This window comes from Cynocephalus volans, chromosome 4, assembly GCF_027409185.1.
Source record: "Cynocephalus volans isolate mCynVol1 chromosome 4, mCynVol1.pri, whole genome shotgun sequence".
NCBI lineage: Eukaryota > Metazoa > Chordata > Mammalia > Dermoptera > Cynocephalidae > Cynocephalus > Cynocephalus volans.
This window is the reverse complement of record NC_084463.1, coordinates 91,249,507-91,276,984: the sequence shown is the minus strand read 5'-3', so window position 1 is coordinate 91,276,984 and position 27,478 is coordinate 91,249,507. Positions and strand designations below refer to the sequence as shown.

Below are 27,478 nucleotides of genomic sequence, written 5' to 3'. Positions count from 1 at the left end.
CATTTCCTGTCATTTATAACAGAATACCCGAAACTGGGTAATTTAAAAAGAAATGAAATTTATTTTGTACAATTCTGGAGGCTGGGAAATGTACCCCCAACACCCAAGGGGTACATTTGATGAGGGCCTTTTTACTGGTGGGGACCCTGTGCAGGGTCCAGAGGTGGCGCAGGGTATCACATGGTAAGAAGGCAAGAGCGTGCTCACATGCTAGCTCAGGTCTCCCTTTCTCCTCTTATGTAGCCACCAGTTTTACTTCCATAATAACCCATTAATTCATTAACCCATTAGTTCATTAATCCATAATGATTAATCCATTCATAAGAGTAGAGCTCTTGTGATCCAACTACCTCTCAAAGGCCCTACCTCTTAACACTGCCACACTGGGGATTAAGCTTCAACATGAGTTTTGGAGGGGACATTCAAACCACAGCAAGTACATTGATATAATCATTCAGTATCTTAAGAACATTCATCCATTTGGTACATTTATTTCAGCTCCTCTTTTTTTTTAAGCTTAATGGTATTATATTATATGAATGTATGTAAATTCTTGTAGCCCTTCTTTTTAAGGTGTTTGTTTGTTTTTGCTACTAGAGACGCTGTTGTAATTAACTTTGCCATTTCACACACAGGCAGGTACATTTACAGAATGTAGAGGTAGAATCACTGTGCCAAAGTGAATCACTATGCCAAAGCGTTTCAGCATTTTAAAAGTTAAAGATGTTTTAATATTGTTCTCCATGATGATGGAACAATTTATTCTCTACCAGCCTCTTTCAGCTCTCAGAAAGAGAGAGCCTCTTTCACCACACCTGCCAACACAGTGCATTGTCACAATTTTGAATGTGGGCAAGTTGATGAAAAATGGCATTTTCTATTTTTAATTACTAGTTCTTTTATTATGAATAAGGTTGAACATCATACAAAGGTACAATAGATTTATTGGGAATATGTTCTTCTATGCCTTCTTTTTAAAAATCTGTTAATGGTATTTTTCTGAGATAAGAGATGCTCGGTTTGCATGGATTTGTATTTCAGGATACACCACTGGGCTTCAAGCCACTCCAAGGTCTCAAGCCCCTCCTCTAGGCCCTCTCCTAGAGGAAAGTTACTGTTGTTTATTGCATTTATTTTTGGCACTAACTTGGGCAAATTGAGACCTCAGGGAACTGACTTATGCAAATATTGTGCCTGGCCATGATCAGTAGTAAGGAGTTGTATAACTCTAATAGCCGAGCATGTGCAGTAAAGTGGAATTTATCCTTTGAATGGCCTTCTACTCGGGGTGCTAAAGAGTACAGAATATTCTTGAATATGTCTGGTGCATATGATAGAATTTGACCAATGAACATGTCCTAAAAAGAGACCAACTGAGCATGTGCAAGACTATGTTACATAACTGGGAACCACCCCCTTAGTTGGATATTCATTAGATAGTATGAATATGTATTAGATAGCAATATTATAGTGGAATCCTGGCAGAAGGAGGGGTTGTTACTCACTGTCCTGGGGCCAACCTGCACTTTGCAGGCTGAGGTGTGTATGCTTTCCTTTTTCTCAAGCTTGCTCACTCTCAAGCCAGCCCACACTCTGTACTAAACTTCAAGTGTGCATTTCTTACTTTTGTGTTAAATGTGGTGTGGGCCCTGCCCAGTCTCTGGAGCTAGGTCATACTTTCTCTGTGAAATCTGTATTTCTCATTCATTACATTAAACCTGTTGTCACTTTCTACTGTGACTCTGCTCCTGAATTCTTTCCTGTGGCAGAATCAAGAATCTGGTAAGAGGATGGGTGGGTTGAGGCTGGCTATCCGGCTTCCCCAGACCCTCTCCTCTGGTTTCATTTTAATGAATAAAAGTTCCTAATTTTAATATACTCCAATTACCCATTTTCCCTTTACAGTTGTATGCTTTCATTTCTAAGTATAAAAATTCGATTGAGCAATAATTAATTTGGAGGGAGATTATAAAGTAGAGATCCAACTTTTTTTAAGACAGATGCCTAGTTTTCTCAGTATGACTTATTAAACAATCCATCTTTTCCCACTTATTAAAAATGTTATTTTTGTTATATACTAAATGCCTTTATATGTCTTGTCTATTTTTGAATTTTACAGTTTTTAATTTTGATATATCTTTTCATTTTTTAATTGTTATAGCTTTGTAATATGTTTTAATATCTGGTAAGCTTGTATGTCTCTCATTATTGTTCTTTTTCTAAATGTTTGTAGTTGTTCTTGCTTATAAATTTTCAAATCAACTTTTTTTATTTAGATTTTTTATTGGTATTTTTGCTTTACATTTTTAGTGTAAAAGTGAACATTGAAAATTTTTGATGTTGCATCTTCTTTTCCAGTGACATTTTATGGTGTTCCTTTCTTTATGTCCTTTAATAGCATTTTAAAGTTACTTTTAAATTGGTCTCATATGTTTATCAAAAAGTTTATTATTTATCATTTTTGTTGTTATTGTAAATGATATATTCTCTCCCATTATATCCTTTAATTGGTTACTGTGTTTATCTATGAGTGTATATTTATATGCTATTGATTTCTGTATATTAATTTTATACTTGGACACCTTACTGAATTCCTTTATTATTTAAAATAATTTTTGGATGATTTCCTTTGGTTTATCATCACAAATAAGTATTTTTTTTTCCTCCTTTTCAATTATTAATCTAACTTATATCCAGAACAATGTAAATAATGGTTGTGGTAAAGAATATATTTTAAGAAAGTTTGCATGGATGATAATATATTTTTTCAGCTCTTTATTGGGCCACCAACATGTTTTCTTAGAGCTCTTGAGCTCTTATTTAGTGTAGTTTTAAGTTTTCTGGCTCCTTTTATTTTACTTTTCTAAGTCTGTGCTTATCATGATATCTCGAGCTTTGCTCTTTGTTGCTAATTTTAGTGAAATCTATTTTTTCTTATTGTTTATAATGTATTAACTAAGTTCTATACTGATAATATTTAGGCCCTTCATTGGATCCCTTAAGTTTGTGATCTTTTTTGCAGCTCACGCTATAGTTTTATTTTGTCTTTGAGCACTTGTTTTATTGAATTAATTTTCTTAAATTGTTCTACAGCATTAATCATGAATAATTTCCTGTTGTTTCTTGAATTATAGTTAAACTCTTTGTATTTTTTCTTTCTTTTTGTTTTTTGACAGGTTATAAAGACCAAGATCACACAGGGTTAAGATATTCATATAAAACAGAGCACTGCCTAACACATAGTAGTGTTTAATAGTTCAGATTACAATGATGATGCTTCTTCTTGGTTTTGATTGTGGTATGTTTAACAGAATTACTAATTGTTTTTCATTCTGCTTGTGGTTGGGTAGCTTGATCAGACATTCCATTTGCTCTGATATAATATAAATCACTACTTTACCCTTTTCCTTTGCACTGTAATCATTTTGTTTTTCTGTCTGAGTTACAGTGGGGATGGGTCTGGACATTTTGTGTTTTAATCACTTTCTGTGCCTAAGCAATACCTGAGAAAGGAGTTGGAGAAAAGCTTAGTAGAATCTGTAGGCAAGTGTTCCATTTTTCTTTTGAGAAAATTCTACTGTCTTTTGAGATATTGTTTAATGTCCTTTACCAAATGCTTCCAATTGGGGTAATTTCTCTAATTCACGGTGTGGCTACTGAGCCTTTATTTCCATTAGAGAATATTAGCATCACTGCTTACTTTTCCCATTTTAGATTTTCCTAACAGCAAATTTCAACTACTCTTGAAAAAGATAAACTACTAGCTCAGTGTAATCTTTTTCAGATTTAGCAGTACCAGAGAGAAGTCTCAGGATTTTGTCAACCACCAGTACAGTTTCAGGAGAGGAACAGGAGTGAGGTAGCACCTCAGCCTTTCTAAGCCTCTGCTACTATTTCTTCCCACAGTCACAGTTTTTTAAGTGTATTGTATTAAGTTGTGCTTCATTACCTCTTTCATCACTGTTGGCAAAATTCTTTTGCTATTTGTTGTGGATTTTCCCTATGTTTTTGTTCATTTTGTGAGTTATCGGAGGAGAGAATTTCTGGGAGTAAGTAAGATTAATCTGCTCTTATAACCTGAAAACCAGTTCTTTAGTAGAATGTACCTTCTGTTTGGCAAGAAACTTTCTCTACAGGCACTATTTTATCTTTATCTTTTTGTTATTTTTATAACCAGTCTTTCCATATATCTGTGGGATTCCCTTTTATATCTACATGTGCTGGGCAACATATGCACCTGCTAGATTTCATCCTGTCTTTAAGAATTCCATCTGTCTACCTTCAGGTTACCTATAATTGACATAAATGAGGAAAGAGTGGCTAATATAAGGAATTATTGAATGACTTAATAATGACATAAATAGGTCCAGAGGCTAGACTCAGTCCAACAATATTATATTTATATATATATATATATACACATACATATATATGTATATATATATAAATTTATAAATTTACATTCAAAAAGTCAATTATTCTAAAATAGAATGTAATAGATCTGATAACCAATAATTCATATGAAGTATTTAACCATCTTTAATCTTGATATGAACCAAGAAAAAGATTCTTCAAAACAAAGCTAACCCAATTCTATATTAACAGAAGTAGAAATTGGAGCTCATATACAGAACTCACTCACTATGGTCTGTGCTTACAAGCATATAAAGGTATCTCTATATCCATTTCTGCATATTGTTATGTTGGTGGGATACTGCCAAACTTGAGAAAATTTATGGAATGAAAACAGTAAAATAAAGGGTCTTAAAATGATGATATATCAAGAATGGTTAATCAACTGGGGTGCCTTAGTCTAAAGTAAAAAAGCTTAAGAGGGGATTTGACAGTAGCCTACAAATGTCTTAAGGACTTTCCTATAAAGAGTTGTCTATTATAGCTACAAAGAGCAGAAATAAGATTAAAAAACATTTTAGAGAAATTCCAACTTTCAACTCAATTATAGAGAGAAAAATCCAATGATTGGAGCAGTCTCCCACATGAACATCTGCTACTAGTGTTGGAAAACTGTTTCTCCCCAGAGTATTAAAGAAGAAATTAAAATTTTGGTCAAGGTTTCTTTGTAAAAGCCTATGCATATATTTATCTGGAAGTATTGTGATTATCTATGTGCATGTACATTTTACACACTATATGGTGACCCCCCTCCCCTCCAAGGGCACATTATTTCAACATTTAGTCCTGTATTCAGAGAGTGTTCAATTAATGTTTTGTTAAATGTATGAGTGAATGTGGGTATTTTGAGAAATTAGAATATTTGACACCGAAGAATTCTGGCACATAAAAATTATTATGATTGTTTTTAAACTGGAACCACATTCAGTTGATTCACATGAATGGAACTATGTAGGTTAAATTTTCCATTTTGATTCAGCTACTCACAAAAAGTCAATGAATATTTTTAGGTCTCTGGGAAGCAACTATTGAATTCTTTCTTCACATGACTAATGGCCTATACTGAACAAATCATATGAATATAGGAGTATATATATCTTCTCCATTCATCACTATAAGGTACTCACTCACCTAAAAAAATGTGCCTAGTTTGTTTCTTGTGTCATTTTTACTCTTCCTTCTTACTCACTGTTCTCTTTTCAGCCTTGATTGCTAATTCTCAGTCTTGCCTAATATCATCCTTTATTGTGCACCTTTCCAACTATCAGTGGACTCTAGGTGGGATAGCATAACTGGAGAACCAATAGCATTTTCCATGTTTAAAAATGCTTAAGTTGGCTTTCTTTATGCATTTTTAAAAACAGATTTTATTTTATCTTTCTTATCAAGTTTTCTGTTTGGGATAAAATGCCCAAGGTATGTAGCTGCAATTGAATTATGTTCAGAGACAAAGTCTATGTAGCACAAGGCTTTTGACTGACAACTTAATGGCATTAGGAGTCATGGTCCATGAATAAAAAATATTGCAAACTTTAATTTTATTAGATCTTAATATTCCACAGAAGGAGAAGAATTTAAAGTACATTGGTTGATGAGTTGGGAAACCAAAATAGATTTAGTTAGGGGACCACGATTAATTTAGCATTAAGTCAGTGCCAGTCAGTAGAGGAAAACTGCATTATATCAGTCTAGGTGAATGCCAGTGCTATAAGAAAGTACTTGAGAGAAAAGCCAACACTTTTTTATTTATTTGCATTCCTTTGATTTAACATTTAGAACTGCCTGACCTAATAAATATTTTCAAAATAAAATTATTTATTGAGTGAATGGTGATTGTTTTCTGCACATATTTGCTTTTTTTTAAAAAAAGAAAACATAGAAGAACAGAACTTAAAATTTACTGGGCACTGAGATGAACCAGATATCTCTATTTACTATGCCTGTTTAACAGTTCGGTAAAACAAGGACTTAAACTTAGGTCCTGGCTCAAAATCTTAAACTTTTTTCACCATATTGCTTTGCTGTTTGAAAAGACTTATGCCTGAATATATATGCACCCAACTCTGGAGAACTCAGTTGCTATTAGACCTAACAGGAGACCCCTCCTGTTAGATCCCTCTATCACAATGCTAGCTGGGGATTTGAACACCCCACTTTGAGCAAAAGACACATAGCCCACACAGAAAATTAATTAGGAAGCATCAGAATTAATATCTACACTAGGCTGATTGGACCTAATAGACATGTATAGAACATTTCACCCAGTAGCAGCAGAATACACATTCTTTTTCACAGCTGTTCTCAGAATAGACCATATTTTTGGTCACAAAACAAGTCTCAACAAAGTTTTAAAAAGAAATCATATCAACTACCTTGTCTGACCACAATGGAATAAAACTAGAAATCAACAACAAAAGGGATGCTAGAGACTGTACAAATACACGGAAGTTAAACAACATGCTCCTAAGTGATGAAGAAGAAGATGAAGAAGTCAAAGAAGGAAAATTTAAAAAATTCTAGAGACAAATGAAAATGAAAACACAACATACCAAACCCTATGGGATACAGCAAAATCAGTTCTAAGAGGGAAGCTTATAGCAATAAATGCTTACATCAAATAGAAGAAAGACATCAAATAAACAATCTAATGTTACACCTCAAGGAACCAGAAAAACAAAAGCAAACTAAAACCAAAATCAATAGAAACAACACAGGTCAGAGCAGAAATAAATGAATTAGTGATTAAAAGAACAATACAAAACACTGATGAAACAAAAAGTTGTTTTTTCAAAACTATAAGTAAAATTGATAAAATGATATCATACAAATACAAAGGATTATAAGAGATTACTGCAAACAAGTATATGCAAACAATCTGACAAACCTAGAAGAAATTGATAAATTCCTGGACATACAACTAACCAAGTTTGAGTCATGAAGAACTAGAAAACTTAAATAGACTAATAATGAATAATGAGATTTAAGCAGTAATAAAAAGTATCCTAACAAAGAAAACCCCAGGACCAGATGGCTTTACTACCAAATTCTACCAAACATTTAAAGAAGAACTAATTCCAATTCTTCTTGAGGGAATACTTCTAAACTCATTCTACAAGGCCAGCATTAACTCATACCAAAACTAGAAAAAGGTACAACAAAAAAAGAAAACTACAGTCCAGTATCCCTCGTGAACACAGTTGCAAAGTCCTCAACAAAATACTAACAAACAAAATCTAACAACACATTAAAAGGATCATTCACCATAGTCAATGGATTCATCCCAGGGATGCAAGGATGGTTGAACACATGCAGATCAATAAACATGATACATCACATCAACAGAATGAAGGGGGAAAAAAAACCCCACATGATCATTTAAATATATGTAGAAAAAGCATTTGATAAAATTCAACACTCCTTCATGATAAAAACACTCAGAAACTAGGCATTGAAGGACTGTACCTCGACACAGTAAAGGCTGTACATAACAAAATCACAGCTAATATAATACTGAATCGACAAAAATTGTAGGCTTTTCCTCTAAAATCTGGAAAAAGACAATGAGGAAAACTTTTCCCATGGTTATTTAACATAGTACTAGAAGTTCTAGCCAGTGCAATAAGGCAAGAGAAAGCAATAAAGGGCTTTCCAAATCAGAAAGGAGAAAGTCAAGTTATACTTATTTGCAGGTAACATGATCATATACATAGAAAACCCTAAAAAATCCACCAAAAAATTACTAAAACTAATAAATGAACTCAGTATAGTGGAAGAATACAAAACCAACTCACAAAAATCAATAGCCTTCCTATACAGCAATAATGAAATAGCTAAAGAAGAAACTAAGGAAGTAATCTTATTCACAATAGCTACCAAAAGAAATGAAATACATAGGAGTAAATTTAACCAAGGAGGTGAAAGACCTCTACAATGGAAACTATAAAACATCAGTAAAAAACATTGAAGAGGTCACAAATAAATGGAAAGATTTCCCACATTCATTGGTTGGAAGAATTAATATCCCAAAATGTCTATATTACACAAAGCAATCTACACATTGAATTCAATCCCTATCAAAATACCAATGACATTCTTCACAGAAATAGAAAAAACAATTTGAAAATTTGTATGGAACCACAAAAGACCCTGTATAGCTAAAGCAATATTGAACAAAAAGAACAAAGTTGAAGGCTTCACACTTCTTTACTTCAAAATATACTATAAAGCTATTGTAACCAAAACAGCATGGTACTGTCATAAAAATAGACAAATAGAGAGATGGAACATAATAGAAAGCTCAGAAACAAATCCATGCATTTATAGCCAACTGATTTTTGACAAAGATGCCAAGAATATACAGTGGGGAAAGGACAACCCCTTCCATAAATGGCACTGGGAAAACTGGATATCTACATGCAGAAGATTGAAACTAGACACTTATCTGTCACTATACACAAAAAATTAACTCAACATAGGTGAAAGACCTAAATTTAAGACCTGAAACTCTGAAACCACTAAAAGGAAACATAGGGGAAATGATGCATGAAATGGGACTAGACAGTGCTTTTTTGAACAAGACCACAAAGGCACAGGCAACTAAAGCAAAAATACACAATTGGGACTACATCAAACTGCAAAGCGTCTGCACAGCAAAGTACTCTATCAACAAAGTGAAGAGACAACCAACTGAATGGGAGGTGTTTGCAAATTACACACCAGACAAGGGGTTAATATTCAGGATACATAAGTAATTCAACTCAACAGCTAAAAAACAAATAACCCAATTAAAAAATGGGCAAAGGACCTGAACAGATATTTACCAAAAGAAAGCATACAAATAACCAACATGCACATGACAAAATGATGAAAATCACTAATCATCAGTGAAATACAAATTGAAACCACAATGAGATATCATCTCACCCCAGTTGGAATGGCTTTTATCAACAAGATGGAAAATAGCAAACATTGGCGAGGATGTGGAGAAAAGGGAACCCTTCTACATTGTTGGTGGGAATGTAAATTCGTACTGCCATTGTGGAAAACAGTATGGAGGTTCCTCAGGGAACTAAAAATAGATCTAACTTATAACCCAGCTAACCCAGTACTGGATATATATCCAAAGGAAGTGAAATCAATATACCAAAAAGACACCTGCACTCCCATATTCATCACAACACTATTCACAATAGCCGAGAGATGAAATCAGCCTAAGTGCCCATCAATGAAAGAATGGTTTAAAAAACTGTGATACATACTCAGTGGAATACTATTCAGCTATAAAAAGAGATAATATCATTTGGGGCAACATAGATAGAACTGGAAACCATCATGTTACTTGAAGTAAGTCAAACACAAAAAGAGAATTACTGAATGATCTCACTCATATGTGGAATCTAAAAAAAAAAACATGTTTCTTAGAAGTAGAGAGTAGAGTAATGGTTACCAGATGCCAGAAGGAAAGGGGTTTGGGGGGGAGGAGAAGTGGAGGACTAATGGGTACAAAACTATATCCATCCCAAGTGAATCACTGTGCACTATATGCACGTATTGCACATATTTTGCAGTATATGCAAAAATATATACATAAATGTCAAACTAAAATGAATTTCAAAAAAAGAAAAGATTTATTTCTTTTAAAACTTTTAAAAAATGCTATATAGTTAAACATTCACATTGGTAAATATTCACAGTTATTCATAGGGTAAGTTGGGTATGATAAAACTTTGAATGTCAAAAAATCAAAACTACATCTAGTACAGTGTACTTTTTTAAGTCTGAAGTTTTCACGGCGAAAATAATTTGACTTTAAAGATTTGTTCGAGGAGCCACTGATCATAAATTGTCAAAAAATTATGGACTGGCTTTAATAGTGAATGAGTAAACCAAGAAAAGAAATGATGGTCATGTTAGTCCCAAAGGCTAAATGAAAGCAGTGGTATCAGTTTTTAATTTCCAGAAGAATTTAGCAAATGTAATGAAGTGATTTAATCTCCCTTCATGTTACAATGTACAGGCAATGGGGAGTGCAGTGGCAATATTCATAGTTTTTTTTTTTCAATGAATAAACCATCTGATACAAGGTCTCAGGAGAGCGCTTGTTTACAGACATCATTATGAAGACTGACCAAATATTAGAGAAAGAGCTTCCAAATCCATAAGTACATATTTTATATCCAGAAATAATCAGAAATTAACAAAGTATATACACAAGAAATTCTATAGAAAAGTGCCTGGGAACAACGTAAGGTCATCAAATGTGTTGTCCTTCATCCAATAAAATAGAGATTTGTTCTTTGCTGGACAGAGAGTGGTGATTTAGCTACAATTTATTTCCGAGAAAATGGTTTCCCTGGCTTAACACAAATAGTTCTTTCTCTATATTCTATTCCAACATAAAAGGTTGTGTTTATATATATACTCAAGCAAATCCCCTGTGTACCCAAGGGAATAATTTCGTAATTCAAAAGGACTGAAAAAATGTTAGCACTAAAAGGAAAATGTAGTGTTTTGAGACCTCATGCCAAACAGTTAAATTTACCATTTGTGCTTACTAAGAACCAAACCATTGTTCAGAATGACCCTTCACCACAAACAGGCCCGTCTACCACTCGGAACTCAGAACCCAGGACATGCGACTGAATAAAAAGTAAACTGTGCCCTGCACTCAGTGACACATTTGCACATGCATTAAAAAATGAATGCACACTGTTACTTACCTCATGGCGAGAAACAGAGGGAATGCGTGGTATCCCTTGGTGCAGTAAATGGTTGAGTGCCAGTAACCAAACCAGTTGTATAAACTTTGCGTTTAGTTTCGACCAGTGGTCTGGTAAAACTGCTTGGTCATGAACAGCTGAATCCTGGACAACGAAAACCTTTGCTAACCTAAACATCCTCAAGTTAATGTGGTTAGGTGCTAGTAAGTTCAGCTTGTTAAAGAACACTGCTAGCACAGCTATCCATGAACAGGGGGGGGGGGAAAGGAGAATTTTAGTGTAGGCAGTCTCTGAATTAAATGTAAAAACAGTGCATTTTAATTTTCAATTAAATCTTAGTTCATTCAATACTCTTTGAGCACTTACAATGCACTCAATACAAGCAGCTCGAGGCCTATACACCAACAATCAAGTTATAGAATAATTAATTTGCCAAATGACCAGTTTCTGAAAATTTTCAGATGAGTTTCTCACATCAACACTGGATAGTACACTTTGGCCATGTTGGCATCAGGGAGAAAAAACAGGGACAGATAGAAGAGCACAATCAGATTAGATAAAGGAAATGAGTATGCAGAAATAGAAAAGCTGGTAAATGTCATTTAAGTTGGATATTTGATAAATTCTCTGTAATATTAGCTGCATGTCAGGTTGATATTTAACAAAGCTGGACAACAAATCTATCATGTAGGCTACTATTAAAAATTTTAAATCTCAGTAATTTAGAAATTGTCTTCTCATTAATCAGACTTTTAAGCAATGTGTCAGATGCTTCAAACACTGTTTTGTTTCAATCTGTTGTACTGTTTCTTTAAGGAGTGCAAACAGAGGCCCAATGTAAGAGCTTTCCTCATAAGGGATTTCTCTCAGTAGTAAAATCGTCGGCTTCTATCTCAGCTACTTCTTTTCCCCTTTGCCACACTGCAGTGATGGTCTTGATCTGCCTTGGACTCCCCCCTAATCTTTCTGCTCCACTTCCTCACACTTACTACCCAGGATTTGGTCACAGACTCAACCTAGAGCTTGGACTTCCCTTTCGGGTGTTCACTAAATGCTTCAAACTTAGCATAGGCCAGGGGTAGAAACCATAAACTGAGTGGCTTAAGTGTTAGTATTAGCAGCTTGTTTATGTCCTAATTTGAGTTGTTGGTATCTATTCTTTCCATGCCCTGTGGGTTGTTTGGATGGCCTGGTAAAAGAATGAACAGAAGAGGAAGGACTAAAGGACTATACGTTCTTAGAAGTGAAAGATTGCTTCTGATTGGGTCAGTAAGTGATAGCTTTGCGGAGAAGGTAGAATTGAACAGGCTCTTGGGGACTGGATATGATGTCAACAAGATAGGAGGCACAATAGCAAAGGAAGGCATTCAAAATGTGGGAATGGGATGGGCAAAGGCTTAGAAGCAGGAGAGTATGGCATGTGTTTTAATAAATGGTACATAGTCCAGCCTATCTGGATCAGGAGATACTTAAGTTGGAGTATAAAGAAAAGGCTGAAATAGAATATCGTGGCTACAAGAGAGGGAGGTCACAGAGAGCACGAAATGCTATGGTGGGAAATTTAGATTTGTACCTACTGGCAATGAAGAGCCACCGAAGGTTTTTAGAACCATAATAAAGCTGTGATTTTTGGAAGTTTGATCTAGCCGAGGTGTGCAAGCATGGAAGGGAGGGAGTGGCAATGGAGTCTTTTACAGTAGGTCATAAAAGATATCAAGGAATCATAAAAACCATAATAATGGCAGTGAAGATTTTAGAGAGAGGATTAGTTGCCTGATTTATGATGCCTGATTTAATAAAGTGTATCTAGATATGATGCCTGATTTAATAAAGGCAGCAAAGAAGAGAGAACCAAAAGAAAAGGACGTTGAGATTTTTACTCTGGGTGACGGAGACAATCATTGACATAAATGGAGAGGTCAGAGGCTGGAGCAACTGATGGAAACTGGTGCTAAGGAGACACTACGAGGTTAGTTTTCAACATCTTTGGAGGTATTTTTCCATATGGAATATACTGAAATATATGCCCAAACGAGGAAACCAAAGGAAAAATATATACATATAAATATATACGAACAGTTTTATAAAGCATAAATTCATATGGTACATCATAACACACCTGTTAGAAATAAATTCATTATAGAGCTAGAGAGAAAAACACAGCTGCATACACTACATATGTGCACACACACACAACATCAATATATTTTATATATATATGTATGTGTGTATGCATTCAGAAGCCAAATATATATTGGCTCCACCTGAAATTGCTGAATATTAAAAACTTTCAGTTAACACTCAATTCATTAATTCAGCAAGTACTAATACTAAAAGATTAAGTGACTAGATTGTGTAAAATACCATAGGAGATACTTTTAAGGCACCAGAATGAGTTTTTTGCTTCTTTCTTTATTCAACTTGCAGCCAGTTATGGTCATAATAAGAGTAAAACACTATAAATATTTATTAATAATTTATGATACTTATCCTGAACACTATGAATTAGATATTCAAATTATATTCATTTTGCACATGAAAAAAGTGAGACATAATGAGGCTAAGACACTTGTTCTAAGGCCAGGAACTTCCCACTACATACGGGGCTTCTCTAATGACTGAATTATGTACATTATAAATGCCCATTATCATAATGACTTCTACAGTGTTGCATTTTTATACTTAACTGTTGTTTCCTGTACTAAAAAGAGACCTACAATCTTCACTACGTTTTCAGTTTGCATTGATACAAAGCTCTATAACAGCAAAAACAAAATTATATCTATGAAGAAATTAAAACAGATGGTGTTTAAAAACATTTTAAAAAATTAATGTAGGAGGATTGGTGAAATTTCTTGCTAGATATACTTAATCACTCAGTTTTTATCAATGAGTAACGTGGCTAAAATAACATTTTTCAGTTTTAGAACTTAGCCTTAAACCAGCTTTATGATTCATAAGCAATAAGAGCATCTTAAAAGAAGCCATCTAATTTCTTATACAGGTTTAGCCTTCTGTGACTTAGGCCACAGAAACTAACAGTTTTGCACTTGTTTAATTACACAGCTCCTTAGAAGTTATGACTTAGACTGTTCTTGGGAATGTCACTAGAAAGGCTTTTATTGTAATCCTATTTCCTGAGAACCCACATATATACTTCAGATTTTTCTTCTGTTGCTTGATTTTTGGTTGCTTGGCAAGCCTAAATGGATTCGTCTAATTATTGCTTCCTACATATGATTACAGTTTTTTTTTCTCATCTGACTGCCCACACACTGACACCCCAGCTGCTTGCAATGACCAGTCTATGAGTGTGAGGTTAGAGAAATTTTTACATGTTAAGAAAAGACATTCAAAATCAGACTTGCATATTGCCCAGCTATTCATTCCTGAAATACATGGCCATAAATCACCAGCCAGATGATTCTATCTGTATACTGGTAAGATTAGCACCCTATAAAGACAGAATCACATACATCAAAGGTTATCTCAGAATTAGTAATTTGTGCAATAGATGGAATAACACAAAGTATGAAATTGGAAAAATGTAAATTTAATTCTGCCATAAATCATCGTTTCAAAGAATCCTGTAGTATTTTATCTATAGAACATAAAGGAATAATACTGTTTAGTTTCTGTCCTGCACAAAAACAAACAAAAACAATACTGAAACCGAAAATAGTCTGGGCATTAAGAATATATATAAAATAGATTTATTAAATGCTTGTAACTATTCAAAATAGCTGAAGCCATATTCATGGTTTTTCATATTAAAGATCTTTAATGGAAAGTGAGAAAGTTAATTATTCAGATATTTCCCCAAATTCTGAAATTTGAAAAAATAACAAGGGAAAATCAGAATATTAATTTGAAAAGGTTTTTAGTTAGAACTTCTCTAGTTCTGCTTCCTTGAGATCTTCTTTTCAGATATGTCACAGGCTTCCAACATATTCAAAAGTGAATTCCTAATCATCTCTCCACAGAGGTTCCTCCATAGTCTTTCCCATCTCACAAATGACACCCCTACTAGAAAACTGGGGTTTTTCCTTGACACAGCCCACATCTAGTCTGTCAAAAAGTGGCATCAGCTGTATCTCCAACATATAGCTCAGATCCACTCTCCTTTTTCTGCCTCCTCCATTAACCCCTGACTAGTCTCTGTTCTCACTCTTGCCCCTACACTATAAATGAGGCATTTTCTTTATAGTAGCTGGAATGATCTTCTAAAAATGACAAATTTGTTTACGTCCTTTCCATGCTTAAAATTTCAGAATAACTTATCATTGCATTTAAATATAATTTAAAAAATTTAAATATGGGCAACAAAGCTAAGCACGATCTGGCACCTGATTATCTGCAGCCATGATATCATTTCCTGTCATTCATTGTCTTATTATTAGACCCATAGAAGGTATCGAGATCTTTTCTGCACTAGGGCTTTTGTACACACATGCTTTTACTTCTGTCTGCAGTGATCTCCCATACTCTTTACCTGGAAAACTATTTTAATTTATATTTCAAGGCTTAGCTTAAGTGGCACTTGCTTATAGAAGTCTTACATACACAGAGGGAAGTGTAACATCCTTTCACCCAATATTTAATTGGTTCGCTATTTACAATTTTTGATGTTCATTCAGAGCACTTTTCCCAATTTAGGTTATAAGTGTTTTCCCCAACAGACTATAATCTCCTTGACAGTAAAGCTATCTCTACTTTCTTTATGAATCCCTATTGTCCAGCTCTGTGCCAGGTACATAGTAAATACTTAATAAATATTTGTTGAATCATTATAGGAGTAAATTAATGTAGATTCAGATAGCACTGTATGATAAATACAAAATTGAATACAGTTAGCTTAGTTGGCTAGATTGTTGATGCTTACTATAGAGTACCCATATGCTCAAAGAAGGACAGATAAGAATCAGTGAGCACACATTAAATATAAATTCTCTGGAGCATTTTGACTCTCCTGGGTAAGATGAGTCCCATCTTCCTCAATGAAATCATGGTTCAATCTCCATCAGAGAGCTGATTTAATTCTGCCCAGCATTAAAGGTAGTTGACTTTACATCTATCTTCCCCATTAAAACTTTCTGAGGAGAGAGATTACATCTGATTCATCTACATCCTCCATAGTGTGTAAGAGTTTCCATGGTGTGAGTTAAACATTGATAGAAATTTCTTTTAAATGTACTGTAATTCTTATAAGCTTTTAAGTGAAGTTAAGATTGCACGTGTCATCAGATTTAGTGTAGAATCCAATTTAATTATTCAATTCACTCTGATTTAGCACTTCCTGCATTTAAGGCACTGGGACAGGCATTAGGAATTTAAACAATGACTAAAACAGTTTTTCCCTGTAAATCAATAAGCTTTATATAAAGAAACAAATTCCCATCAGTGTCCTCTGGATAGGGACAGTATGCAAAACTATGCCTGACTCAGCATAATCTCAACAGGCCCAAAAGGCCCACACCCCTTTACAGGGATTTGGCAGGAGTCTGCTTTCAGGAATATAAAGTTATTTCCAACAGTTTCCTGGTTCTCCTCTTCTCAGTAGACCAAATGTACGTGTAAACCCATCTCCCATCTGCTGTGTACTTTCATTGGGTTATTGCCTGGGTGTACCTGGCCGAGTAATGCTCACTTCTCCCCATTTCCCCTTCCGTGATCCAAAGCCTGCTTCACTCCAGGCTCAAGGAGGAAAAGAGTTCAGACTGAAGTAAAACAGCTGGAGGGGGCCCTAGCACCAAAAATAAAGATCTAAAAAATGTATTCCTGACAAAATTAAGAAGTCTTGGTCATCAGTTCCCTATGGCCTTTAAGTGCTCTGCTGAGCAGCTGGAAGTCACTGTATGACTCAGCTATCAGCAGGCCTATAAGTGGTTGGTAATACTTTGCTGAGTGCTTAAAATTAATATATGCCTTAGGACTGTGCTGAATAGTTGCTGTTTATTGAATTGTAGAACATATTATTTATATAAAGAATATATTTTTAATAGAAATAATTTGTATACCCATTTGCTTGGCTTTAAGGCACCTTGCAAATATAATTTTAATAAATGTAGGGAAGAAAGTCTTTCTTTCATAACACTAGAGATTGTGGCATGAGAATGCTTTTCTTTTTTCTTTTGTTTTTCTCCAGATTTAATTCTATAATTTTAAAGCATTTGAATTTAACCCTGAGGGGTATCTGAGTATTTTCATTACATTACCAAATGACTGTTACAAATGCTAAAACCACATGCAGTAAATAACACTACATATAACATGTCTATGTAGCTAATATTTGTTGGGAAGTCAGTCTGTGCCAGTCCTTATTCTAAACACTTTATGTGAATTGACTCATCCAATCCTCACAACAATCTCTAGGAGCAAGTACTATTTTTATTTGCATTTTGTAGATGAGAAAATTAAGGCACAGAGAGGTTAAGCTGTTTGTCCAAGGTCAAACAGCTAGTGAGTTGCAGAGCCAGGATTTTAATCTAGGCACTTTGGCTCTAGAGTCTGCACTCTTAACCACCAGGCTTTCTGCTTACCATGTGCCACCTATTAGTTAAATGCTTAATCCTCAAAAATCCCACGGGATACATGCTACCATAATGATCTACATTTAATAATGAGGGGATTGGTCCAACCAAGATGACTTCACTAGTAAGTGGCTGAACCAGGCTTTTAAATGCAGTCCTGTGTAACTCTTGGGACTGAGATCTTAAATACCACCCACTACTGCTTCCCAGAGAAGGTGGTATGCTTATTTTTTAAATCTCATGTAACATTAGAGATTAAATAGATTTTAAAGAAAAGAGAAATGATTTACTCAAAGTATGTAATGATTATCTGGTCATAGTCTTTTAAAGTATTTAAATAATGTTAAGCTAATTCTTAGATTTTTCTAAAATGTTTGAAATACTATTAAGCTAATATTAAGTGTCATCATTCTAAGGATTAGAGCTCAAATTATTATTCTTAAAAATTAGTATGATGATTCATTTCACTGTTTATGCAATTCACCAGAGTGACTACAAAAACCTCAAGAGATTTGTGAACATTTCAAAAAATAAATTTTAACTTATTTTGACTATTGCAAGTATAAAATGTTATATAGTACTTGTTGGGGACAACACATAAGAATATCACAAAATCAAAATAACATAATTGTTATATCAGTATAGATTATTTCAATTATTATTTACATTACTATTTTGCTAAATAAGAGGGTTTGCCATTTATATCTGAAAAATAAGAAAGTGCTAATATGCTAGCCAAGTTATGATAATCCAGTAAGATTAAAAATTCATAGAAAAATATAAATGGTTGTTACTATTATAGTTTTTAAGGACATTTCTATGTAAATCTATATGTTCCTTATTTTTGTTCATATTTACAGTATTGGTTTCTTTTATCTTCTGTACAAACCACTATTGTAGGATTTCTAATCTCTTGGTAAGCCCTGAGTGTTGGAGGATAAAAACAGACAGTACATTGTAGGTAGGTTGTGGCATAAACTTTGGCCAAATGGTTTGCCACTTGTGTCTTACTGTGAGTCATTTGTGTCTCTATTACCTTTAGGTCCTTTGAACAGTTTGATTTCCACAACAGTCTCCAAAATGGGTCGTCTTCTACGCACATACAGTCGAACAATAGACCCGGCTTCTTTGAGGGCTTCCACTGCTTTACTGTGGGAAACCTCTGACACATCGACCTCATTCACCCGCAAGATACAATCATTGACCCTAAAAGAAAGAAAAGAGGCAAGTTCAGGAGTGGCTAAGGGGATTTCTTAAAGAATGTTATGATCATCTAACCTTAAGATGTAGGAAAGGAAAGAGTATAAGAAATACAAAAATGCTCAAATTTGGAAGGTTACTTGAAATGAAGGAAATCAAGAAAACCTTAAACTCCTCAGCCTTCCCAGCCTTCTCCACATCGATCACACTACTCGTCAGGTCCCATCCTAAACTCCAGTGCACTCTGGCTGGGACTGCATCACACATGGCATAGTTAGAAGGACATATATTTTAAGGTCTCTGTCAATTACATCATTAATTTGATTGGCTTTAACTGTTTGACTGAAGGTTATATTTTGAGTGGTTCTCAGACCTTATTACTTTAGACTACATAGACATAACAAATGTAACTTTATAGATTAATTTTCTCACATTCTTAATTTACTAGGTATAAAAGTAATATGCTATTATTTTAGGAAATCTGAAAAATATAGCTAAAAATACAACTGTAGAAAGAGTTAAAATATACATGACTCAATCATATAAAATAAACCCATTAGCTTTCTGGCAAATAATCTTCCAGTTTTTTTTTTCTCAAGTTCATCTGGTGATGTTTTGAATATTGAAGTTCAGAACTAACAACATTCAAAGAGAACCTCAGATTATCCTGTTCCTAGGTGGGTACTTTGAAAAGTAAGAACAATGGCAAGTTCTTGTCAAACTTTCCTTTTTTCCATTTTCACATGGGAAGGAATAATCTGACTTTTTATAAACCTTTCCAGGTAATTTACAGTTTCATGTCCATAGATTTCAAATCTCTTTTATGTTCAAGATAACAATTAGTGATAATATTAATAATGGTGAAGAGCATGGTCTGGGGACAAGAAAGATTTCCTTCCCTTACTCTGTACATCCATTCTAGTGTTCCCCATCTCAGGTGACCATGTTGCTCAAGAATGAGGAGCTACCCTTGCTTGACTCCTTCTTTCCCCCACTACTACACATTCAGCTCGATGTGCAAAGTATATCCTCAGTCCATCCGGGTTTCTTCATCTTCCCTGCTACCACCCTGGTTGAAGTCAACATCTCTCATCTGAACTACTTCCACAAACCTCGTCTCTCTGGACCTCTTCTTGTCACCTTTTAATCTATCCTCTCTACACAGTGGCCAGAGTAAAGTGAATGTCGTTGGTTGTTTACCCAACTTTCAGTCCCCACTTCCTCCTTTCAAACAGTGTCTGATTTTGTTCACGGGATTTATTTCTTAACAAATATTTGTTGAGTGAATTAAAGAATAAGTGTAGGTTCAATCATTGGGTCTTCCATTTCCTAAGTTTGTAACCATGGATAATTTTCTTAACCTATGTCTCCACATTCTCATCTGCAAATTGGATATAATAGTAACATCTATTATGAAGACTTTTGGGGAAGATGAAATGAGATAATGTACATGTAAGCCCTTAGCACAGACCCTGGTACACAATAAGCACCTAATAAATTGTTGTTATTGGTAGCAGTGTAATATTTGTTGATTTATAATATTCTTATCTATTGGATCATTTCTACAGTCTTGTAAAACATGACTTATCATCTTCATATGGAGATGAGAATGGTTCCAAGTGGTTACGTCCTTTGTTTAAAGCTGTCAGCAATTTGGGCAGAGATTGGATTTGATCTCAGGTCTTCCTATTTCAAAATCTGGGCTCTTTCCTCTTAGGACCACACACACACACACACACACACACACACACACACAGTGTGATGAACAGTTTTACGTATGTCAGGCATATCATTTCAAAATTATAGGACCACAGTGGAAATATTACACAAAAAGTATAGGAAGAATTTTCCTATGGTTTTTTTGTCTATAACTTTTCTATACCTGTTTGAGGAGGTGAGTTATAGGAACTCTTGCCTCAATGAGAACACTGAGCAGCCTCCAAATCCTGAGATGAAATGGTTACTAAGAGTCAGTGATGCCGTCATAACAGATGCTATGGCTTTAATAGGTTTACACATATATTTCCTCTCTGACTGACTAAAAAAAAATCACGGAAAACTACCAATTAAAATAGTTTTGAGAATGAAGGCATCACGGGTGCCAGCTGCCCTGGAGCAGCTGGTCCTTTGAGAGTTGGTAATTTTGCCATCTCATGATAATACAACAACATAGTGTTTGCCGTCACCCTATGCTCAGAATACTAATCATATTTTAAAGAACAGCTTTTCATAGAAAGGAGTGGCTAACATTAAAAAAAAAAACAAAACTGCAGGCTATATCTATTCAAACTCTACTAATTCTTTTTCTTTTGTATACAGTGGAATCCTTAATTGTCAATTGCTGGTGTGAGGAAATCACAGCCCAAATCAGATGTTTTTCCTATGTGTGAATGAAGTAGGCAGATTTAATGCCGTGCGAAGAGCACAGGACTGGCAGTTAGAAAGCCTGGATTTGAATCCCAGCTCTGTATTAGCTCTGTGACCATGGTCAAGTCATTTCATCTCTTTGAAGTTCAGTTTCCCATGAAAAGAGTGCAAGCATGCCCAGAGTTGGTGAGAGGAGTAACCTGAAAGCTGTGTACAAATGTATGTGTAAATTGTAATACACTATCAATCTGAAAGTTGTTGCTATTGAGAGGTGGTCAAAGAAGTGCTCAAAGATTTGTTGAAAAGCGAAGAGGATGGAAACTTAAATTTTTAGAGGACCTACCATGTGCCACATCTGTCTAGTCATTTCACTTATTCTCATTTAAACAATCTGTGAAGCATTGACCTTATTTTAAAGGCAGTGGGATTTTACTGACAAGGTTACAGTGTTGGTGAGGGTGAGGACATGGTTTCAAACTGGTTTTGACTTTTTTAGAGCCTGTGTTGATGCAATGGTACTAAGGGTTGATTGTTTCAAATTTAAAAAAATAGGAGGCGGTGGGGGGGGGGGGGAGGAAAGGAGTTTATATTAATATTCTCAACATAGAGAGAAAAGAATGTCAAGCCAAACCAGGGCACTCACCTTCCCTTCCTCACAATCACCTGAAAAATAATTTGGCTTCAGGGTCATAGCTATTTAAAACTAATTTACTCTGTCTACCAGTAGATAACCTTTGTGATAAAGCCACCAGTTGTATCTATTTTGAAACATATAAATATATCATTAGCTTCAAACTTAAGAAACACTTTGTATCAGTAAGAAGTGCAGCTTTATCACATTTCTGAGCTGTTATATTAGAAACAATTTACATACAGACTTTCTCACCATTCTACCAGTATAATGAAGTTGGTTTCACTCTTTCAGTAATTGCTGTTTTAGATATGTCTACAATAGTCACCTGCAGAAATTTCATCTTTTGGACCAGAATTGTCCACAAGATTAAGTTTAATTTTAATCTTTTTCTAAAATTTCCTTTTGAAATTCTGGTACATTTCCTCACCAAAAAAAAAAAAAAAAAAAATCTTAGAAACAAAAAGTAAATCATTAGCACGTTTACATAGAATCATATCTAAACTTTGAATTAAACAATTCCATTTTCTTTAACATAACATAGCAGAGCTGAAAAGTCAGATAATAAATTATTTGTTCTATCTTGATGATATAATTTAAAATAACAGGTAATGTCATAGGTATTAAAATATTTTCTACTTTTAAAATAAGATTTTTAATTTTATACATTTTAAGAATGTTAATTCATTAAAAACAATCATCAAATCAGAGTAAGTGTTAAAATAATTTCCTGTTCATTATGCATTAAAAAACACTGGAAGAAAAGAAAGCAAAGTTTTAGCTTTGATTCTTTGTGGGCATGGAGATTATAGGTGCTTTAAAAAGAACATTTCTACTTTTATGTTTCTTCCAAACATTCTATAATAGATGTATATAATGGCAGAGAACGTAAGAACATGAGCCTGGGAGACTTGACAACACCCAGATACATCTGGGACCTTGTCCCAACTCTAAATCTTCGGAGTTGTCTGATATTAGACAAGTCAGTTGACATCTTGAAGGCTTAGTTTCTCTATCTGAAAATAGGAATAATAAGATTGCTATATGGAGTAAATGAGTTAATACAGGTGAAATACTTAGCACAGTGCCTGATGAACAGTAAGAATTAATAAATGTTAGATATTTTATTATAAAAAAAGAGACAAAAACCATTTGCATAAGAGAAGATATGAAGAGACTATAGGGGAGGAAAAAAATCCTAAAGGGAAAGAGAGAAAGAGAGAACTACAATCAAAATGTTGATGGAATATTTAGAATTTTGTGTAAGAGAGGAAGAGAAGAGATGAATGAGATTTTCAGCAAGAAAAATGTGAAAATAGGACTGCTTATGTAGTGTAATGTAATTTCCCTTTCATCTTACCCTTCCCCTGCCCCGAAGAAAACTTTCAGTTGTCTGATACAAACTGGCTTGATGGCAGCCTTGGTGAAAGCTTGTAAGGATCAGGACAACCTGGCAGAATTCCTACCAACTCATGCCTGCTCTGTCCTTCCGCACTTGAACCATCTCAGACACATCTAACCATACTCAGTCTCTCTCAAGGATTGATTCAAAAGTGGGTTTGAGGTCAAGGGGTCTGAAACTTAACTTTACAGCAGCTATTGGTTATTGAGAATGTCCCCTAATTGGCTTACCATTTATTGTTTCCATTCAGTACTATTCTCTTTGGTCAAACAGATTAATTAATTACAGACCAACGGGCCACATCATGAAGAAACCTGATCAATGTTTAACGTGCTGGGTGGAATACAATAACGCATGATGAAATAAAAACAAACAAAAAACTCACTAGCTGGGGAATTACACTGCATGCACTTAAAGAGAATAATCCATCACTTTTAAAAAGTTAGAATCTGTTTAAAAGGAACAACTTTAAAAAAAAAAAGAATGTCACCGATTTTATGTGAATTATTATAAATTTAGAAAAGTTCTGAAGGTTAAGGTATCAAAAAATCTTATTTTCCCTCTGCTCCTAGAGTCACTAAAGGTAGGTTAAGAAATAATAAAAGGCAAAACTTTATTTAAGAAAATACAGGTATATTAGGCTGGCAAACAGAGAGAAGAAAAAACATACAACACACACACACACACATACACACACACACACACACACACACACACACACACACACACACACCCATCCCAGAGAGGCTGACCTGAATGACTCCAAATCATTAGAAACTATTATAAATCTGCTTGATTATATCTGTCTGCTTTATTTCTCTCACTTTCTATCATGAAGCACATGTAAGTGTTAGGGATCTTTAAAGTCCATAATCAGCTAAGTTTCCTCCTTGCTAAAACTTCTCACCTTAATGATCTATTTATTTCATTGATCTCATCAGGAGCTATTAGTCCATTAAATCTCCCCCAAAAGGACTAAGATATTGGAAGCACCTGATATGTGCCAATGTAGTAATATCTCCTAAGCCCTTTTTCCAACAAACATTCACATCATTGCAGAAGGAGTAACAAGTTTATACAGCTTAACATGGAACACTTTGCCACGTTTGGCCAGTCTCTGTTTTGGGGAATGTGGAATTGAAACCATGAGATTCAGAGGTTCTGTCTGAACAGAAGAAATAGAAGTTTGAGAGCTTAGTATTCGGGGCTATTTCATTCACATTGACTGTGAAATGTCAAAAGCCTATTTGCAAGAAGATGGGAAATAAAGGAGATATAAGGGAGGTAACAAGGGCTTTAGACAAAGGGAGGCAGCCAAGTGGATGCCACAGTGCCTCAGTCCATGGTTGCTCTTCCCAGGGCTCAGTTGTCCGATTCATCATTGAATTTGAGAAAACATTCCAATTATCCTTCTAATTAATTTCCCTTTTTGATTAAGTAAGCTCAGGTGGATCTTTGTTACTTGCCAACAAAAATTTATAGCTACTGCAGGCAGACTTTATGACCAGCACTTTAAATACATTATCTTCCTTAGCTCATATTGTTTTTAATACTTAATTCAAGTTTATCTAATCTTTTGGAAAGCCATCTCTGGCCCAATTGGTTGGTTCAGTGTCCCTCCATTAGGTAGGTAGTGCAAATGATTATAGAGTTATCAGACTTAGCAAATAAAAATACAGGACACCCAGTTAAATTTGAATTTCAGATAAACAATAATAATTATTATTCAGATAAACAAATACTTTTAGTATAAGTATATTCTGTGCCATGCTAGGGACATACACTAAAAATTATTTGTGTTTATCTAAAATTCAAATTTAACTAGGTATAATGTATTTACAAAAATACAATATTTACAAAAACACTCATTATACTAAACTATGGTTGAGTTTATTCAAATGGCCTAAGGCCTGGCACACACTGGGAGATGTGTGCATTATGTACTATGTATATATTCTTTAATCTAGACAGAAACACTAGAAAGTATATATTGCTGCCTTTGTTTTACAGCAGAAACTAAATCTCAAAGAAGTTTGAATCTCAAAGTTCATGCACTGCACCATCCACCCCTCTCTGGTTTGTTAAAATTAATTTGGTGACTTTTTAAAGGACCAATTCCAACTGCTGATCATAAGCAGGGTCAAGGATCATACTGGAGAGCAGTAAAGCTAGGCTAAAAAAACAAGTCTCTAGATCAGTGGTTCTCAAACTTGAGGGCATCGGAGACACTTGGAGGGCTTATTAAATCACAGATGGTTGGGCGCCATCCCCAGAGTTTCTGATTCAATATTTATGGAGAGAGGGCTCACATTTCCAACAAGTTCCTAGGTGATCCTGGTGATGATGGACTGGGACCACATTCTGAAAACCACTGCTGTGGGTTTTGAAGGATTTACTTGGCTCCTGTGTGATTCATTCCAATACGAACAGAAGTACTCAGTCTTATGTAGATCCAGCTAACTGTGGTAAAAGTCCTGAGCTCTGACTCTAAACCCAATCCCCTCAATTTGCAGCTTTTCATTAGCTGGAACGAAGCCCCTAAGGGAATCTGGACCAGGAGACCACAGCTGCCACACTGTGCAAGGCTGTGCACATGAAAGCCATTTTCAGCACTCGTTTTATATCTGAGACTCTTCCTGACTCCTTTCCTTCAGCAAAGACCAATTGATAGCCTCTTCACTCTACACTTTAAAAACAGGGCTTCTGCTCTGGTATCTCATTCTGGGTGAGAGTAACTCGGGTTTATGATCCATGGAAGAATCTCCTACAGTGAACGTACTGTTTTTCTCTCTCCACTTGCCACTTCATTTCCCTTACATAAAATGTTTGCAGGATTCTCTGCAGCTGTCATCTGGGAAACATCACAGCTTTCCACAATGGGGGAAGAAATTGCTCTTTCAGCATCAGTGATTGGTCTTTCGGCACTTTCCCAGAAAAGCAGAGAGGCCAGTAACAAATCTCAAGCCAGGCAACTTAATGGGTGCACCATGAAAAACAGGCATTGAATGGAAATTTCAAAGGGAGAGGATCATAGGAATGGAGCCTCTTCAGTCCAATATTCTACCCACAGACAGAACTGCCTGTCAACTTTCATGAGATGAGGTGCCAGTACCTCTCACCTCGATTACTGCAGTAGCTTTCTAGCTGGTTTTCCTGATGCCAGGCTAACTAGCGCCTCTCCACTTTATTCTGACATACAAAACCAGGTTCTGCTTCCTAAAGCAATCCTTTTATTATTTCCTCTCCCCTGAAAATTCATCAAGAGTTATTAGTCTACGCAAAATAAAAACTGTGGATGATTTATCTTTGTATCCCCTGTGTCTGATACACATTAATCACTTAAAGAATGAGCATCACTGTGTGACTTTTAAATCTGGCCCCTCTTTTTATACCTCTCAAACCCTGCTCCAGCCACACCACTGCATTTTATTTCATGTTGCTTTCTGTCTCTCAAATGCCTAACCCAAACCAAGCTCATTCAAGGGCAAGCTCATACTCCACAGCTTCATGAAATGTTTCCTAATCACTCAAGTCCTCACTGTCTGTAATGTCTGAAGTGCGAATGTATGGGAGATTCTCATCAAAAAGCTATAGATTGGTTTGGTAATACATTTTTAAATGTTGGATTTGATTTCTTATCTTTGTTTACTCAAATCTACTCCAATCCCAGAAATTCGTAATTCAATCACCTAGATTCTGGAAATAAAAACTGCAACTACTCTTTTTGCCTCCAGCTTTGTCCTTTATAATACATATTCCAGCTTATTGAATGGTGTTATTGAAATATAAACCTGATTGCTTAATCCCATATTTCATAGTCCTCAATTGCTACAGCAAGATTTTCAAACATTTAAAAATCTAAGCAAAGAAGTTCTTTCTCCTAATGAATTCTAACTCAGAAGTCACATAATGTATGTTTATAATTGTATTAAGAAATAAAGGCAGATTTTCTGTGATTTCTGCAGTAGGGAGGAAAAGTGATTGAGGGCAGTCTGCTGGAGGGCCCTCATTTGTAACCCCTCAGAGGGCTCTGAGAAATCCTGAGTCAGGGTGCCATATATGACTGAGCAGAGGCTAGTGAGTGCAGGAAGAAATCCAGGCAAGCCCCTCTCTCCAAGCCAAGCACCCTGGCACTAAGCTACATCTACTGAAGGAGCTATCTTTTTCTAATTCACATGAAGGCTTCTTATGGGCTATTGGTAACCCTGTTCATAGG

General features: G+C 35.1%; 1 protein-coding gene across 11 annotated transcripts in view; it reads right to left on the bottom strand.

The window, feature by feature from the left end:
* Positions 1-27,478, bottom strand: part of DLG2 (discs large MAGUK scaffold protein 2) — a 2,032,915-nt gene that overhangs the window by 498,768 nt on the left and 1,506,669 nt on the right. For all 11 annotated transcript variants that reach the window (XM_063094161.1, XM_063094165.1, XM_063094169.1 and 8 more), the window contains one exon: positions 18,699-18,868. In XM_063094161.1, the coding sequence (XP_062950231.1) occupies positions 18,699-18,868 (170 nt within the window). The remainder of the gene's footprint in view (positions 1-18,698; positions 18,869-27,478) is intronic.